The 19,956-nt window shown below is 37.9% G+C and overlaps 1 protein-coding gene across 1 annotated transcript in view; it reads right to left on the reverse strand.

The window, feature by feature from the left end:
- Window positions 1-19,956, reverse strand: part of HECW2 (HECT, C2 and WW domain containing E3 ubiquitin protein ligase 2) — a 118,423-nt gene that overhangs the window by 7,930 nt on the left and 90,537 nt on the right. Inside the window, exons 17-25 of the mRNA XM_026091489.1 lie at window positions 18,499-18,582; window positions 15,230-15,339; window positions 11,025-11,145; window positions 10,156-10,269; window positions 5,580-5,732; window positions 3,365-3,463; window positions 1,954-2,083; window positions 1,250-1,396; window positions 407-521 (exon numbers count right to left, since the gene is read on the reverse strand). Of these exons, the coding sequence (XP_025947274.1) occupies window positions 407-521; window positions 1,250-1,396; window positions 1,954-2,083; window positions 3,365-3,463; window positions 5,580-5,732; window positions 10,156-10,269; window positions 11,025-11,145; window positions 15,230-15,339; window positions 18,499-18,582 (1,073 nt within the window). The remainder of the gene's footprint in view (window positions 1-406; window positions 522-1,249; window positions 1,397-1,953; window positions 2,084-3,364; window positions 3,464-5,579; window positions 5,733-10,155; window positions 10,270-11,024; window positions 11,146-15,229; window positions 15,340-18,498; window positions 18,583-19,956) is intronic.

Below are 19,956 nucleotides of genomic sequence, written 5' to 3' on the forward strand. Positions count from 1 at the left end.
CACCTCCCATTTTTCTCAACAGTTCTCAGCTGCCAGCCTGCAGTCCCCTGGGATTACTTCTAATTTCTCTTGAAAGAGGAAAAGAGGTAGATCCTATAAAGCACGGTTACTATTTCCATTTGACTCCAGTGTCTGAGTGGTACACTACTAGGGCACTATGAGTACAGTACCCTCTGTGAAGATGACACTTTCATTTCCTATGTTGTCCAGACAAAAAAATGTAAGGGGAAAGCAATGAAGCAGACTAAAATGATCTAAAACATCTGCTTCTAATGCAGATGTCACCAGAGGACTTCAGAATCAATTACTAAAGATGTATCTCATAGAATAATATATTAGTGTCTTAGCATCTGGGTAATTCCAGATTCCCCTACACTGTGAGTGAACAATTAAAAATTAATGTTACCTCCTCTATACTCTGTGTTATTTCTCCAATCACTCAAGTCTATTTCTGCTGTTCCAGCTATAACCAGTTCCAGTTCTCTTGCATCAAATACAGACACAAGCCTGGCATCAACCACCTGTAAAATGAAATAAAACGTGCGTTAACATTTCTCATTTATTGATTTTTGACTCCTGTAAACAGGCTCGTCTGTTACAAACACATTTATCAGGTAATGTAGTGGTTTGTCTCATGAATAAGAATTAATTTTTTTTTTTTTAAGGCAAATAAATGGACAATTTTCCAACTATGTATTAAGGTGCAGGTCCATTCAGTTTCATTAGAGGTTTCATTCAGTTTCATTCACAGCTTTTGGGAGAAGTTTATTAGCAAATAATACCCAATTATTCTAGGGCAAATTGAGTTCAGTACATTCAATTTCATTGTCCAAAGCAAAACACGTAAGAGAGAAATACCCTGAAATACAGTCTACTGTGTTACGCTCAGTATGGCATGTACTCAGATGCGATCATCTCAAAGGCCCAAAGAAGAAACAGACTGCTCACTTCTGCAAGTGTTCACTGCTACTCATACAAATTATCAGCAGTAGTATTTTCCAGGTTTTTAAAAATATAACCACAGTATTTAAGTCAGTGATTAACAATGATATTTACATACACACAGATACCTATAGGGGCACTTCTGCCTGCATATGTATCTGCTTTTGGGGACAGTATATTTGGGAAACATATATGAAGAGGAAGACATTTTGAAGGGGGACAGTATATTTGGGAAACATATATGAAGAGAAAGACATTTTGAAGAGATACAGAAGTATAGTAAGTTCCAGCTTTTTTTGTTTTTTACCTCATAGAAACCACGAACTAGGCTTTCTGTCTGTTGTACAACCCCTCTCTCAATTCTCCATTTCACCATTCTTTCTATATATTCTTTCTTGTTCTTCTCAGTGACTGGGATGTTGGCACCTCCTGGCTTTAACTCCCGTTCTGTGATCTTAGAAGAAAATGACAACAAAGTATTAAAGACAAAAGGAATAATTATAATTATTAAAACTTTTAAGTTGAATTCCTCAATAGTATTAACCAAGGCTGACTTTAACAAGTTGGAATTCATGAAATGAGAGAACAATTTTTTTTCCCCACAAGATCATATTTAGCACAAAATATGAAGAATGAGCTGGAAAGAAGAAACAATCTTTATAGAGATTAAAGTAGTGAAGTCTCCCAAATAATATCTTAACCTAAGTGTTGTAATGATATGTCTGAATGCTAACTCCATTGTAATTAAATTTAGGTGAACTACCATCAGCAAAGCAATCCAAAATTTTTGTATTTTGAATACTCTCCAGAAAATCATCATAACCAGAAAGACACGTTTGACCGGTTACAAATAATTCCTCCCAAGGTTTCAACATTGTTTTCATCAATGAGAATTTTATAAAAACAAGTTAAAATCATCAGGGAATGACAATCATTTTTCTGTCAAAAGAAATGGTTATCTAGCAGTAGAATATAAAGAGGAATGGAAATGAAAGCAGGAATCTTGCACACCTGCCCAAAAACTTCTTCATTCACAGTAAATGTGAGATCTAGGATATCATGTATATCGTTGTCTTTCATCCATTGCAAACTCTGGTGAAAYTCCTCATCAAGGTATTCCAGGTCACTCAGGTCACAGAGTCTAACATAAACAAGATGAAAACACACAAATATAAATGACAGCAGCAGTGTGCACTCAATAACAGAGCTCTGACAGTACAGTCCGGCAAAACAGACTGAGAATAAAGACAGCTAAGAGAAACAGCAATAGAACAAAGACACTATTCCAAACCTCTGTGTGTTTGCCTACTAAAAATAGCAGTTACTTGCATAACTCAAACTGTTGTTTTGCTACTGTACAAAACTCCAAAATTTGCTAATTTAAAGATACACTGCTTTTCAAGCTTATGCTGTTTCTTATTCTGAGTCTGTCCCATATTTTATATAAACACTATTTCTTCATTTGAACAGAAATTATGAAAATACATAATACTTATTTAAGAAAGAAAAATTTCAAATCATAAACGAAACGTTAAGTTTTAATAACAAGCAACTGCTATCCTTACTGCTTATGTTCCTGCACTGCCACCTCTCTTGTCTCTTTGTTGTGCAAAGTCAGTTCAGATGGCCTGCTTATCATGGAAATACCTTTTTACCTTTTGCAATATTTCCCTTAACTGGTCCTTTTACAAATCCATCTTGTGAGCCAACTGGCCTTCACCATCTTTAACACTTACTACTCCAAGCTTTAAACATGTGAGCTGTGAGTAATATTTAATACTGCAGTGGCAATCTCGGCTATTCTTGTTAACTCTGTGTAACATCTTGTTATGTGAACTAGTACAGTGACACAAAGTGAAGCACTCTCAATTCATTACGTTGTACACCCAGACATGCTGCGTAAGTGCGGTTCTCATTGTCTCAACCGGAACAGTAGTAGTGGTTCTGAAAATCAGGTCTAAAGTATCTCAGAGTAAAGCATCTCAAAATGGAGATTGCCAAAAATCAGTCTACCTCTGAGAACATGGGTCTTGCTGCCTAAGTTAAGTGATTCATATCCTATCCTATGAGTCATTAGAAGACATATGAATAAGAACTCTATTAATATCTGGAAGAAAACCACAGCATGTCATTGTACAACTTCAAATATAAGATTTTATAGAAGAAAGATGATACCATGGCTAAAACAAATCATGAGGTTTTGATACTGATCAGGAACAACATATTCTGCGTTATTAGGTACCTGGCTAATACCAGAAGCAGAAACAAGTAGGCTTGTAAAAAAGTCCTGGTTTAAAATGAAATGATAGAATTATTTGTAATGGCCTGTCTTCTTGGGAAGGAGAACTTCATAATTTATCCCTACTCAAAATGGCATCTTCCATAAGGGGTGGGGGGAAGGAGACAGAAGACTTCTACTCACATTCGGAGGAGAGCTTTATAAAAGGGCCGTGTAAAGAAGGCATCAAGTAAATACTGATGTATCAGAGCAAGACCAAGGATTCGACCACTAAACCTGAACCTAGAAGAGAAAGAGTTACAATCACTGTACTGAAACTTTGTGGTTTGTACACTGCTCTGTCATCAAAACTTACATATATTTCCAAACAGCATTTTAAAATCAGATAGCTATGTCAAATTGTGGTATTTTGTTTCTTCTTGTGTTTCTTTTACATTCTTAGTAAGGCACAGAAAAAATGCAAATCTGCAGGGTGTGGAAGATCCCTCAGTTATCTGAGTTGCTACTTTTCAGAAATGTCGAATCCATATTAACCCATTCTACCCCTGCCAGACTAGGCTCTTTATAAACGCATAGCTTCCAAAGTGATAGCCAATGTCTGCCTGTTTTCTGTACACTTCCTGCATAGGACTAACTTGCTTTCATGTCACCAAGAGGCTGAAGGTCTTTCTACTCTTTCCCAGCCTGACAGGTGTTGCTGGGTTTCTTTTCTGCTTAGGGGGCTTCTTGCTCTCTCTTCTGACTGGTGATTATGGAGTTCCATATATAATTTCATGAACAGTGGCTGGAAGCTTTCTTACATATCTCGCTCCTCTCCAGCCCCATATCAATATGATCTAAATGATCTCCTCCTCTCCCCTCTCTCTTTCTTCCCCTATTATCTTCATTTTGCTGGATGTACAAGGAGGACTGGGGTAGAGTTTGACAGGTCTGAGATCAGATGGGTCAGATGGTAATCTTGTAATAGGAGGGTCTTTGCAAGTATTCCCATGACAATAAAGATCCATGGTGAAAAATCCTCCACATCTCTGGAACTAGATTTAAGTCTAGTGTTCTTTTTCAAAGAAAACAATGTTTTTTAAACTTTCTGTTCAGATGCATCCTCAGCAATGCTTTACTTGGGAAGATCAGGGCTTTATTACGCCTGCCTGTACGCAGGGTTTGAAAGATGAGAATGTGACACACACAGCCATCTCCTTCCATGCAAAGCTACTGGTCACAGCTGCATTCTCTCAATTCTCCCTGAAGCGGTTACTGGTACCGGCTCTCCCAAAAGAGAGGGGTCATGCCTCCCTTGCCCACAGACAACGTCTCTGGTCCTGCATTGCTGAACTCCAGGATGAGTGCACTGTTGGCAGAAGCTGTGCAGCACCTAAGTTGTTTTTCTCCCCTTTTTGCCAGACTGTCCTGCTTTTCCAATATGGTATGTGCCATATATTGTTGCAGTACTGGAGCTGAACAGGTAAGTTGCTTCAACTAACTGCACTGGATGCAACAGGCATTAAATTTGCCATGTATTTTTAAAGCTAGTAATGAGATTCCTCTCAGATACTCATTCTTCACAACTGGCTTCCACTGAGAAACCAGCCCATATCTGTCCTACACAGATGAGCAGTTGCCGTTCCACTGTTACTGTAATCTAAAGGCCTACAAAACAGAATTCTCTGCTAATATTCACAGCACAGCTTTACAGACTTATGAAGATGCCATGGTTTAAATCACCTGAGAATGATTTAAACTGGATCATAATTGTGAAAATGAGATTACATAAAAAATATTAAAAGCACTTAAAAAATTAACTGTTTTTCTGTTTTCATTGTGAAACCTTGCCAACTATTCTAAAAGTATGTGTATATGTATAGTTTTGGTTAAGAGCTATGCACTATCAGCAGTCTTTTTTTCCACCCACAATTAAGATAGCTCCATAGATTCCCATCCAGTAGATGTGGGCTTTTTCCCCCACACAGACCTCTGCACCCTTTAGGAAGTCTCAAACAAATGATACACAGTAACACTTCTTTAAAATCTCCCCTCATCTCCTAAGTTGACCAAAAGCCAATGTTTCATGCACTTTTTCTTTTTTAATATGCCCAAGGGGTTAATATTGCTTTCACAAAATGACTGCTAATGTACAAGAAATGCAGAAAGTTGTGTTGTGAGATAATCCCATGATACACATTCCAAATCACAGTTTTGCTGACCTTGTGAGAAATAAGATAATCTAAAACCACCACAAGAGAAAACAAAATGAGGAAAGTCTAAAGAAATGCAATTATTTTGCTGCTGGTTAAAAAGATCAAATTATGTGTTACATGTCTGAGCAAATATGAGCTGTTCTCCACAAGTGGGAACATCAGAAAAGACATCTGAAAAACAAAGAAAGAAAAACAATTCTTACCACTCATGGTGATTGTCTACAAAAGCAGACATGGGACTTATTTGTACTGTGTAGGTATCGTTGGCTGAATATTCAAACAAACCATAGTACGGATTGAAGAGCTCTCTAGACACCAAGAAAAAAAACTCTCTTGAAGGTCCACTGTAGTCCAACCTTTAAAGAAAAATGTAACATTACTATAAAGTGTTTATTGCATACAGATAAACACTTTTATGAATCTACATTCCTTACATTACATTTTACATTAAACTTTCTTAAGATTTTAACCAGAACCCCAGTCCTGCAGACTGCTTAATGCCAAGGGATGCGAAGTCCTTGTGGAGCTCTTCTGAAATGGAGTGGCTTGGAGGACTGGAAAGAAACGTTACACAGATGGCCTCCTCAAAGACTTTGGCTCCATCTATAATGGTCCTTTTGCCATGGGAATCTAATCAAATAATTCTGGTAAAGCAAAGGAAACATGAAAAGAGCCAATATTAGACCTATCTGCATCTGACAAATTAAGGATGAAAGTGAACAACAGTCATAGTCTGTCCTTGCAGACTTGCAACAATAGGACAGCTTGAGGGGGTAATATTTCTGTTTTCCCTAACAATATCATCTGAAATTACTTCAGTGATTAATCTTCCTTGGTCTAAATTCACTTGTCTGTCTTCCAAACGTCAGTGCAATTAAATGTCTTCTGGAGAGTGCATTTCCTTTGGTTTTTGCTATTTCTAGATTTCAGTACTAATGGACAAGGAATCTAAATAACCCCTTCTTCCTGAATCATAAACAAACTCACTGCTGACAAAGCACTGAGACTGAGTTTTGACATTATGCTGTGGGTCACCAGTAAAATGAATTAAGTACRAGGTTAACACTTTGGTAGAGGTGGAAAACAGAAAACTAGAGATCTTCCTGTACAGAAATTATTATAATCATAACAGATATAAAGCATCTTCTGAAGCTTGAAGAATTCATACTTGACTTTTAAGGTCTTGCTTTAATACTAAGGCAATGCACACAGATGAAAGTATTGCACAGAAAGTCGGCTTCCACATAGGACTTCTATTACTAATGTTTTGTCTGTCTTCTGTAAAAGCTTATTAGCTGCAGATGAAAGGGGTTTGTGAGGATGAAGTTGTCAGGAAAGTAAGGGTTAGGTACCCTAATCAAGTTGAGGACAGAGTCTCTCTCTTCTGCTGAGCGAAAAACATTTTCCCTTCAGTCACTTGGAAGCACTTGGCTTCTGTTAAGCTTCAGAAGTGAAGTCCTGAAACAGATTCTCAACCTGGCAAGAAGGGCAGATTCCATCCTCAAATTGCAGAAAGAAATAATAGTCTGATATCATGGGCAACTGTTAGRTCTTAATTTGGCACAAATACCGGATCAAAAAAAGGGTCATCCAGAAGATTCTTGCAAACTCCTGGAATAGTCAGAATCACTATGAAATCTTAAGATAGAATAGAAACTGTGTGCTTGACTACCAGCCAGTTCATACAGCTCCCTTTGTACATGGCATTACTGTGAGTCACGTTAAATAAATCAATCATGGGAGTCCTGCACTGTCAGTCAGATTTATCCCACAATTAAAGGCTTGGCACAAGGGTGAGAAAACTTCATACAAGAGGTATGCAACCACACAACAGCTGCAACTGTGGGGCATCTGGGTATTCAGGGGTAGAGCAATATGTTGTTGGCAACATGATTCATGTCTCCTGGGAATCACCATTAATACTTCAGATTTGCCACTCTTAAATGGGAGGCATCTTCTGCCATGAAAAGCAGATTGCAGAAGACTCTTTTGGTGAAGTTTGTTATTTTTCCAAGCCACCTTAAGAGGAAATAGGGCATTCATATTAAAGTGTGAGACAGTCCTATGTAAGAAATCACTTATTTCTTTATGAAATATATATCTAAGATTTAAAATACTGGTGATATTTTGAACTACACCTGTCAGGGAAACAAGAAGCCCCAAAATTATTTAAGCCATTTTTATGCCCTCCTGGGCTGGTGTAATGATTGSAGAGGCCACTGGAACCAAAATTAAGACTGGCTCCCAGGACTGACATGTAGACTACACTTTTCTCTTGAACATTCGTAGTGTATGAGGCTGCATATATGTCCCTAGCAGCTCCTGTACGTATGGACTTGTAAAAGGATCTTCAAGATTGCCTACACTGGGGGAAATCTTCCTGGATTTTAGGGCTCCTTAACACATCTCCAGCCCTTTTACGAGGTGGTTACTATAACAGAGGTGAAAAATTCATCCAGCCTTTTGGATGTCATGAAACATTCATACATTAGAGATTATGGCATCTGAGTAGGTCTAGTAGGCTAGGAAACAAGAGTTTTCACATGCAGACAATCAAAAATTAAGAGAATTATATACTACACACATAACACAAACATTTAAAAACAGGAAAAGCAGACAGATTGGTTTTACCATTCAAAGCAAATCCAATCCAGAAAATATCCTTTCTAACCATCTCCAGTAGTTAAGAAAAAAACCCTTACAGACCAGTTTTTTAAACCTGTGCTTGAAATTAATCCAACTTAGGGAGTATAACTTATGGAATCATATTCTTTGTATCAAAATTTTCTTCTGTTTCTCCACATGTAGTACGAATGTAAAAAAAACATTAAAATAGTATCACAGTCACATGACCATAGAAATTGAAGCTTCAGGAAAGAGACCGAACATTATGAGATTTATGATAAAAATTACATGAAGGGCAATAACTATGTCTAAGTTACCCTAATTACTAATATATATTAATAAATTTAAAGTCACTCAAAATGTTTTAATCTGAGAGGATTTCATTACCCATTACTTTAAGACTTGTACCTCTTTACCAAGAGGAAAAGAAATTTAACAGCAAACTCCTGATCAGCTGTCTTCAAAAAGGAAAAGGAGGAGCAAATAGGGAATAATTCACTCTCAGTATTTCTCCTCCTCCTCTCCTTCACCCTGACCTGTCTTCCTACACCTAGCCAAATGAAGTTTGGCATGATATATATCCTTAGATATATTCATTTCTGATGAAACAGTATTGTTTGCACATATCCTTTTTCATTCAAAACATAATTTGTAAATAGACAGTTAACGTCATTTTAGTTTGACTTTACTCATAATTAACTCATTCTTTCCCATTAAGAAAAAAGTCTTGTGTAAAGCTGGCTACAATGGGAACAGTATGTGTCACCCCCATTTCCAGRTCACTTCATCTTGCTGTTTTGAGTGATGAAATGCAAAAGCCTAAAGTCTAACAAAAGGAGACTCTCTATCTAGATCTCTCTCTCTCTCTCTCACGTACGATTTTCAAATTTTCTCTTTCATTTTTAAAGCTGAATGGAGCTTGTAGCTATGAAAGTAAAGGCCCCTGTGTGGGACGGGCCTTGCTGCTGCATCCCCACCCTGCTCTGTCAATACGGCGTAGTCTCACACTSCACCAGCCTTGTCATTCCAGTTCGGAGTTTCTCCTCAGACARTGTGGTGATACTGCTTATATGAACAAGTCCACACTTGGCTCTCAGCTGTCAACATTTTTTTATTTCAAACCTTCAGTGAGTTCTTGTTAATACTAAGGATTTCAGGCTGAACTTTAAACAAATAAGAGTATTTAGGTTTTTTTCAGAGACAGATTAATCTTATACTTATCTAATCTTGTATGAGATGTTTCTATTACAACTTAGCTATTTTAAAGTCTCACACATCACATGGTACTAACACACACTACAGCATTGCAAGAGCTGTGTCCTGTAGTTTCCTTAAACACCAAAGGATAAAATTTCAAATGTATTTACAAATATATGCACGTATATCCATAAAAAACTTCGTGCCTAATGCAATAGGCTTTAAGATCTGGTAAAGGGGACACAAAACAGAAGAGCTGAAAGAGGCAGACAGTACTTGTTCCAGTTTCACTCACAAAGAAAATCTAACCACATCTTGCCTTGTAACACAAATCACACAGTCTATATCACGGTAGACTTGCATCAAGCACAGGCCGAGCATTCTCTGAAATGACTCTGAAATGTCAGGAATATTTACGTTTATTTGACTACTAGCAACAGCTTAGCTGCTTTTGTTTGTGCCACAGGCCCTGGCTTGGAGAGACAATGAGCATCTCCTGTAGCAGCAGCTTTCAGCTCCTATTGCCTTAGATAGGAGTTGAATGAAGGATTGAGGCTTTAGCTCATTCTCGAAGCACCCCCCTCCAACAAGTGGCAGCTGTCTTATAACAAGCACTAGAGATATAATGTCAGCACTGACAGAAAAGAAACACAAATAACATGAGAAAGTTCTGTTTGCTTTTTCTTTGCTTTCCCAGCAACATTCTGAAACACACAGCGACTATTGTGAGAATTCACATAAACACATATATAGCTTCCGCAAAGGCAGGATGCATTACATTTCACAAGGCCTAAAAAAATCATCTTGAACAGCTGTATGTTCTAGGCTTACATATGTGGCATTTCCTGACCGCAATCCTTCCTCTTTTCACCCCAGACCACAAAAAATTCGGTGAAACAGCACAGCTGCAAGACACACTGAGTTTTAAGTTCACATCTACTTCCCTGTTCTACTCACCCTTCTTCCCCAACAAATGTGACATAGAGTTTATTTCTCTGCAGGTCTTTTCTTGAGTAACCCATAATCTGGTTAAAGGCATCTTCCAGCAAGTGGTCTCTTCTGATGATTAATCTGAAGATTCAAATAATTTTGAAACAGCAATTAATGAACACAAACCACAGTTGGAAACATCTGTTTACATTGCAAGGTAACAGGGTAACTGTTACTAGAGCACTGATACATATTTTTGCTGGATAATTTGATCCAGACCAGGTAGCTTCTGTTCTGTTCTGCTTCTGTCCTTCACAGATCTATTTCAGACTTCAGTAAAATGTCTCCCACACAAAGAAGCATTCGAACTGCTGAACTTAAAAAAAATATTAGCAGTTTTTAAGGCATTCCTTGGAATTTAATTTTATGAGTCCTCTTTACTGAGGAGAACTACAATCTTAACACAGGCAAACATGCACAAAAAATAAGCATATCTAATTTTTTGAATGGAGAAGACAAAAGAAAATGTAAGTATTTATCTCATAGTGATTCCTGTACTGGAAGAGTTCAACTGCCTCCTGTTCTGCAAATAAGAGGTTCTGCAAGCATGCCTTTTCCCAAAGCTCTTTTTGTCACTGCATTAGCAATACTGTTTGTACAAAAATATAGATATTTGGAAGTACTATGGAAAAGCAGTGCACAAAACTTGTTGTATCCTCTGCTATGAATTGCATGCTGGTGCTAAATCTTTTATGACAGAGTTAACACTTAATTTCAAAAGTGCAAGAGTAACCATGACATTTGTGTTCCTTCTAATGGGAACAAGCTTGTAGATGTGCAAGGCAAGACAGGCTGCTGGAGAAACAAATCCAGTTTCATAAGATTTGTCAACATACTTCAATTTCCCCGGGCCTTGTCCGTATCCTTTAGTCTCCAGCTTCCTATAAAAGTTCCTCAACTTGGCTTCAAAATCTCTTTTGTAAGGAGCTGGAGCCCGGGCATTGGCACGCTGAGTACCTGCAGGAAGCAATAGGCAAAGAATGAGCTATAGTGACATGAACTGATAACGTCCCATCTTCTACCGAAAAGACTCTTTAACAGCAAACAGCATGGGATATGTTTAGTTTCACTGGAAGTCACCTTTACAAACTAGTAAAAGTTGCACACCTTCGAACCTGCTCTGCATGCAAGACTTTTTGGTTGCTGATTTTAAACGGTATCATGTTTCTAAAGAAGTCTTAAAAGAGCAAATCCAAATGGATGCAAAAGATTGATTAAAAAGTAACAGTGGGGTCAACTGGAAAAACGTAATGTTTGTTGAGTGTACTGTACGTCTAAACTTTAAGATAGCTCGTGCTCATTAAATAAATGCTCTGCTCTGTTCTGATATTAAAAATATTATAAGAAAAAGAAAGAGCTCAGGCATGAAATACAAATAGACTGTCCTCTGCTCTGTAATATGTCCCTACTGAGTATGTCAAGCTGAGGAATGAAAACTCTTCAGTTTTGAAGGTGAAAAGAAAGAAAAAAGAAAGCTAGAAGAAGGAAAACATTTGTACCTAAAGTTCCCTAATGGGAATTTTTATGGGGAAGTACAAGCAAGAATAATATTAGAAGGATGGAAAAAGGACTGAATTTAAGTTTGTGGAACTTTTCACATGTGGCTGCAGGAACATACACGATGATCAAAGGGAATATATTTTTGAGAAATTATTTTTGASGGCCAGTTTCCTAAAATCAGGGACAGATTTGTATGTCAGAAAACACATACAGCCCTACTTCTGTGTGTACAAGTCTAGTACATGCACATCAGGTGTTTCAGTCTGATCTATTCCGAATAGCACAAACACTAGAATTTCCATTGCCTCCATAGAGAAATTACTTCAATTGATTCAATTGCAAGAAAGCATGCCAAAGAGGCAGTTTACCCTAGTCCTTCTACTTTCATCTTCTCACCCCTACTTTTTATAACATGAAATAATTCTTCCTTTGCATTGGTGTGCAGATTTCCCATAAAAACCCAGAGGATGTTAACATTTCTCACGCCATGCAATATACATAGGTTGCTAAATACTCATCTGCAAATAGGGGTCATCTAACAGGCCCATAATGCACAGGAAATACAAATCAACAGTTTAGAAGCATGTATATATAGACCTCTTTTTTAAATGACAATCAGTTCCTTGCATCAGTTTTCTTTTGGCTCCCTGTATAAGCCAATACAGAAACATTTGTTGCTACTAGGGGTGAAGGCAAGAGAATGTAGCACTTTGGGTTATAGAAGAGATGGCGAGTGTACCCATACAGCCTGCGGAGAAAGAACAGGGGAAGAGAAAGCACTTGCTTAACCACAAAGTATACGGGTCTGACAGTATGAGTACTTCCTGCAGCGAGCGGCTGTTGGAAGAAGTTGCAGAGACTGGAGAGAGAGGAAGAATGAGATCAGAATTAACACCGAATACCATTTGCAGGTCTCTTAAAAGACCTGTCTGACCAGAAAAGAGTTGCCACTTGTTTAGGTCTACAGATTGGTGTGTGGGAGGAATACAAAGTATCAGGAAATCCTCATAGCTCCAACAGGAATGTGCAGAACCCTTCTGGAAGAATAAATCACAGACATTGATTAACCCATTGTGGTTATCATATTTTACTGACAGCACCAAGGGCTTCCGATCGCACACTCTCTGCTGAATGCTCTAGAAAGCACAGCAATTTGAAACTGTAAACAGCCTTTTAATTATTGGTCTTTTCTCCCCACTTTGTTTATTCTGCTTTGGGTCAAAGGAGGTACAGAAACGTAGTCACCAAAGAATGCAACAAAAGCATACTTTCATCTCGACCCCTGAAGGAAGTTTTTGCTAAGAGATACCACAGAAAATCAGTCTGGTAACACATTACTTCACGGTTCAGAAATCACCAGTACAATACTCTGTCAGCACATGACAAGTTCTCATTGCAAATCAGATACATCTGCCAAGAAATTCCTGGGCAATTATAGTGATTATTTCTGCCTTGGAAACAAAAGATGTTAGTGGAAGGGCTAAAAAGTGATGTGATAACCATATTTGATTTTCAAGCAGATTATACTCTAAAACAGATACAAAGAGTAGCTTCATGACAATTCGTCTTTTCCAAAAGAGAAAGTACAACCGACTGTGACTCATCTAAACGATGGATCCTTAATACGCAACCTCTTGCGGCGCAGCACAGCCAAGTTAGCAGTTTAGCAGAGGAAAACACACAGAGCCTCCACAGATACCCTGGGCAGTTTATAATTTCTGATCAAAAAGTCATAGGACTTCGTTTGTATACCAATACAAACATACGGACTCACAAACAGGCCAACTGAATGGTCTCTTTATCTTTTTCTATGCGATAGAATACAGACTACAAATTTAAGGAAAACAGGACTAAAGCCATCACAGTTCATCCTTTACTWTGTGCTGCTACTTGGAGGAACAGATGAGACTATCACATGCTAAAGATTAAACACATTTTTAAATTATTTTGTTGGACTGAAGCCCTGCCAACCAGGGTGCATGCACTAATAAAGAAATGACAGCTCTGAAAGACAAAATTGTTTTTACTCATAAAAGACTGCCAGGTTTGCAGTTGGAAATAAGATGCACACATGCAGATGTTCATCCTTCCTTTCTTTTTAATGAAGGAAAACAATTATATACAGACCATAAATGTATCCAAAATATCAATGTAACATGTGAATTTATTTTGCTGCTTTTCAGGATGCCATAAGATCATTAAGATCTTAGGATGGATTCTCTGAATAGGTCCTGTAGAAGTCCTAAGTCCAGTAGGAGGACAAAATACCATTTAGGACATGTTATGTATATTTTTAATCTGGCTCTTCTTGAAAATGCATGGCTTTTTGTCTTGATATCTTTGGACTGAGAAACAGCCCATAAAAATCACAATACCTCCGATAAAATCTTATTTTCTGGAAATTTCTAGAACTGGTTACATCCCAAAGGTTCTTTACTTACCTATATTTTTGTTCTCTGATTTGTGGAGATCCCCTTAAGCCACTTCTGATTTACTGTAGTGATTTTGTTTTACATACCTATTATTATCTTCTTGAATAAACTAAGAATAGTGACATCTATAAACTTCAAATTGCTGTACTTTGCCTTCAGAGGTCAAATGGAACTTGTCAAATTTGAAATAATTTAGTTTTGATCAGCAATGTAGTTAGTTAATATTTGAATGTGTTGTACAATGTTTTGCACAACAACTTCATTCCATTCTGACATGTGCAGCCAGACAGCTGCAATATATCATCTTTTGAACTTATGTTAAGGGACAACAATCCGGCTCTACATAAAATTGTTATGACTCATTGTCCCACAACCACACTAACAGTGGCATTTTAATGTACAGTTATTAGATCTCATATTTTTAATTCTCTAGGCATCAGGATACTGGCAAGAGCACTCAATTGTTTCACATCAGTGAAAAAACAGTTTGCATGTTTTACAAGTCAGAACAAAATCACAAACTCTGATGTTGGAATACACTTATCTTTCTACTGGCAAAACACCTTGTCAGCCCAAGGCAAAGGTTCAAGTCTGACAGTCAAATTCAAACACACTGGTTGGCTTTGCTCAAAAAATAGAATCAGATCTTTGTTGTTGTTGCAGTAACCAAACTTGGATCTTCAGAAAGATGGGAAATAATTTCATGCAGCATAATGTAAACTAAATTATGGGACTTGCACTACTGCAATATTTTAGAGATATTATCATAATGAAAGTAGTGCAGTGGAGAATGACAGCAATTACTAGCTCACTGACCACTCAGGAGGTGGTTCAGCTCATCTTTAGCCATCCAGAAGTTGGGAACTGCAAAGGAAAACAGGTTATCACTTCCATGATGACAGGATCTCAGCTTCAGGCTGCCATAAATTTCAATTCAGAAAGCAAACAAAAAGTTACAGTCAAATTCTTCTTCTACTGTTTTTGTTCTCTGATGTCTGGGATGGCAGTAGGAGTGAGTTAGTGACTTCACTGACTTCGGAACTGGCCCTTACTGAGTATGAGAAATGGTTTCTTGTGGCCTCTGCTGAAGATGTGCTTAAGCAACCTACCTGGAGAGTTCTGAGGCGAAGACACCGGCGAGCCTCTCGGGGACTGGCAATAACTAGGATGAAGTAAGGCATGTGGCGGCACGTATGACATTATCTCCTCTTCAAACAAGCTGGTGAAGTAAGAGAAGAAATAACATGTTTATTTGAATGAATGAAATAGATCTCAGGTTAGAGCCTCAAAACTAACCTGGTTTCTTTGGCAGTCACTCACCTATTTCCACCGTATACACCTAGAGTTCTAGAAAATATTTTATCACCTCTCCCTCAGCCAGATCTTGAAAGTTACTAGAAAGCCACTATTACTACTTTTGTGTGACATCACTTTACATAGTGCAGTGTATGTGTTCAAGATTAAAATATAGTTAATTGGCTTTTTAAAATTACTTTTTTTTTTTTTAATTTGCATTCTCATTACAAAGGGGTCAATAACCTTAGTCACACTTTCCTGTAAAAAGATCTGTAACACTGCACAAAGATCAGGAACTGTAACAAATATTCTAAGCCTCTAGGAGGAAGAATCACATTTGAACTTGTTGAGTATATTGAATAGCAAGCTTGTTGGCATAACAAATTATTTCCTTATTTATCTTTACTGCTAACACTGTTACTGAGACTGGTATTGCATATAGTCTGCTCAGGTTATTTCATGCCTCATATATTATTGCCCTCTGAGCTATACAACTTTTAAGAGAAAAATAGTAAACCTTTTTGCAGCCTATTTATTGCATCTGTGTACAGAGAATCTGTATACATTAAAATTTCAGTCTTCTTCCAGAACTGATACAAACAAAGCCAAAAGGAGACAAAATATATAATATCACAATGGATCTGATATCAAAGCATAATTAGATATTAAACACATCACAGATAATAATAAACTCTTCAGATCATATATAAAATTTATTTTCAAAAGTTGAGCTACAGAAAGAATCACAAGCCAATCTTTTATTATAGAGCTTAACCAATGAAAGCAATGTTCAAATAAAAAAGTTTCTTACTAAGTTTGTTCACTGAACAAGTACTTAGAACAATTTTTTGCATGAGATTTTTTTTGAATGGATATTTTCTGTCAGTACTTCTTATATTCATTACCACGTGCTGTTTGCCTCACAAAGCTACGTTTTGATGCTGAAAATGTGGTAAAATGTAAATGACTACTTCAGTCTTGGATTAAATCAAAATTTAAGAAGACCATTTGTGTTGTATACCAAATAGCATATTTAGAAGAGCAAACTGAATAATATTCTTTTTTCAGAACACCCGAACATAACATAATGCCATTCTTGGAGTATTTCAAGAAATACGTGATGCTCTGTACCTCCTTCAGTCCTTAAAAACATAGGGTTTTTTAGTTAGCTGCAACTTGATATTTACTGAAGCACGTGAAAAAATGTATGGGGTTCCCAAGCAGTAAAAGTATCAAAAATTGTGATTCCACCCAGTGATTTACTAGATCTCAGAGTGTTTTACAGGATAATTATATCCCTCTGCTCATTTTTCCCCTCCAAATGAAGAAGTAGAGGCCTGGAAAGGGGTACTGTCTTGCCCAAGATCATCCGAGCAGCTAAGCTTCAGATAAAACCCGGTGTCCTGAGCCCCAGTAAGACTGATTCACTGTGATTAGAGTGCAGTTTTGTCAGGGTTTCTTAGAGCAGGGCCATGATGTCACTCTGCTGGAAGATAATGATAAAAGCCAACCAACCAACCAACAAATCCCCCACCAAAAAAACCATGAAAGCTAAACAATGGTAAGGAGAGAAATTCCAGCATATCTCAGTACACTGCTATTTTAACATAGCCCAACTTTGCTTTTACACAAGTATTTACTCTCTCTTACAACAAATTCACAATAGTAAACTCACAATAACTAAGTCCTGTTCTGAGGTGCAATATCTAACAATTTAAGAAACTAACAGATGCATAGTAACATATCATCAATAATATATCCTTGGGGACAATGGTACTTCAGTTGTACTTAGGTTTTAGTAACAACTGAGGTTGTTACTAAAAAAGAGGAGAAAATCCTAGGAAAAGAAAAAATTTTTCCATTAGATATTTTTGGATTAAAAAAAAATCAGTAGATTAAGAGAAATAAAATCTGAAAAATACAGTGAAGTTATTTTGGGGAGGTACTGGGTACCCTGCTTTTCTCTTTCAAAAATTAGTTATCCTGATAATGGCTTTTCTACAAAAGAAAGATTGTAATTAAGATTTTGAATTTGTTGTACTTTCACTACAAAATTTTTTTGCAGCCTCTGCTGTTGTCAGAACAGTAAACAGACTAGAACCCAGTTAAACAGCAATGACAAAATCATTCATGCAATCTTCATTTAAAAACAAACAGCTGAAGCCAGATGGCTCCGTGTAAAACCTGCGCCATCTTCATGTGTTAAGAAAACCAAAATCTTTACAGGTTTTTTAAAACCTATATTCTCACTTAAAAATAGTTTCAGCACAGCTTCAAAATGCAACGCTATATCTTTAATTCAGAGATTTAAGGGCCAGAAAGGACTGCGATTATGCAACCTGACCTCTAAATACTACTAATGCCAATCCTATTACACTAGATTTAGTATTATAGTTATGAATTTCCAGATGTACTTTTACAATTAATGAGAACACAACATGAAGATACAAAGGTTTAAATCTGGAAAAAAATCTGCCTGATTTTTTGAGTTAGTTGCTTAAATGAAATCTGTTAAAGAGGCAGCTTCCCATTTCTTAAACTCTGTAACAATATTACCTCTATTAAAGAGGATAGCACTCAACAGCACAGTGAAGAGGCAGCAAGAGTAAGTAATAAAAACGTATCTCAGGCAGGAATGTTCACAGATACAAACTTCYCAAATCACAGAACTAAGCAGATGCATTCCTGAAGCAGTGAAAGTGCACTTTCTTGCGAAGAAGTCTAAACCGTACTATCTATCTAAACGTCAGAGCTGGATGCAACAGGACAATAAAAGGTGGTTGGGGCAAATCCATATGAATCGCAAGCACAGTGTTCTTACCCTCTGCCTGCCACAGACAAAGTGGAAACCTTCCATCACTGCTATGTAAAAATGTGACCTCCATGCTAGCAACTGCCATCTAGAAACTCAACATTATGAAAATCAAAAATCTGAACCTTCAGCTGTAGCTCCCCCAGCTGCAAGCCCAAGTACTGAAGGGGAGAGGATTAGCTCACTAAATCCCTGCAGACCATTCACTGAAAGGCTGCTCAGCAGCTGCCCCAGCAGTTCCACGCAGTCACGGGAAGCAGCAGTGCCTACCTGAGCAACATGACAAGGTCTGCATCGCTGGATAAACGCACCAGCCCAGGTGTTCCCTCTGTCCGGATGAACTGGATCTTCTCCCTGTGGAAGCAAAAAAAGAGTTCCAAAATATCTTTTGCAAATAATGCACCAATGTACACCACTGCAACAAGAAAAAGCAGAGGGTATATCACATAAACCTCTGGGCTACGCTTCTGTGTTTCAGAAACCATTTTTCTCCTACCACACCATGCTGATGTGTGCAACAAAATATTACAACCAAAAAACCTAATTTGTTCTGAAGAGTGACTCTCCTGTTGCCCTTATCTCTCTGAGGCTCAGGGTGCTCCAGGTAGCACAGCCATCCAACCAGTAAAAATCAATCCTTCAGGTTAATGCTAGCAGTGGCTCTGAATTCAAAGCAGGAGGCTGAACCCTGCGGGAGGACATTACTATTCTGAAAGTGAACTGTTTAAAGAAGTAATGGCTCTTTTGAACCTTTGGACAAATTCAAGCCATATATTACAATGCTCACGTGTGTTTTAAAAGCAGGATTTTCACAACACACTGCACTTAGCAGATATTCCAGAAACCCTCGTACTGTTTCTGCTTCTCTCACACTCGTCCGCACACRCAACGCACACAGCTCTCCTCCCAAGCCCACACAGCCGCTATTGGGGAATCTATGCAACCTAAACACTGTGCTTGTAAGCTGCTGTGGATTTTTAGGATCTGAGTGTAGCTCCTTTAGATCATCCTTGTCCTTTTTCACTGCAGAGATCTTCCCTGTTTTGAAATGAAAGTACACCCCTCTTATTTTCTCAGTACAAGTTACATAATGATATGCTAAACATAAATTCTAATTTAGCCTTAATCTTAAGGAGAGATAAAAATAAATAAAAGAAACCTGTGTAGTAAAAAGTGTCACAATTCTAAAGGAAGCTCCTCCTAAACAACTAGAAAAGTAAAGAACCCTACATAAGAACAACAGCACTGGCTCAGCTCAGAGGTCCATCTAKCCTACTGTCCCACAAGCAACCGTGACAAGGAGAAAACAATCCAAGCAATCAGCATTTTAACCAGGGAGAAGGCAAGACCACTGCCACTAGCGCATCATCTAAGTTGCAATATGAGCTCCTCAAATACATCATTTCAGGAACAACAGTTTCATCAAAAGGATCAAAACAAATTTCTTGCCATCTCTCACTAAAAGCAGAACAGACAAACATTGCACATAAGGCCCTTCTCAAGCAATGGGCCTAATGTAAATTCCCTGGGGACTTGCATGGCATATACGGCATGTTTGAGGGAGAAAAGGGGTGCGCGCGGGCTGTCCCTAGAGCCCCTCAGACTCTGCTTGCTGGAGTGGCGGTAGTGACTGTAGCAGGATGTGTAGTTCAGTGTTTCTCTATGAAGATGGGTACTGAAAGTCAAGCGTCCACTTTGYGAACCCTCTGGTCCCACCAGGACAAGACC

Source organism: Apteryx rowi, unplaced genomic scaffold (genome assembly GCF_003343035.1).
Source record: "Apteryx rowi isolate R43461 unplaced genomic scaffold, aptRow1 scaffold_907, whole genome shotgun sequence".
NCBI lineage: Eukaryota > Metazoa > Chordata > Aves > Apterygiformes > Apterygidae > Apteryx > Apteryx rowi.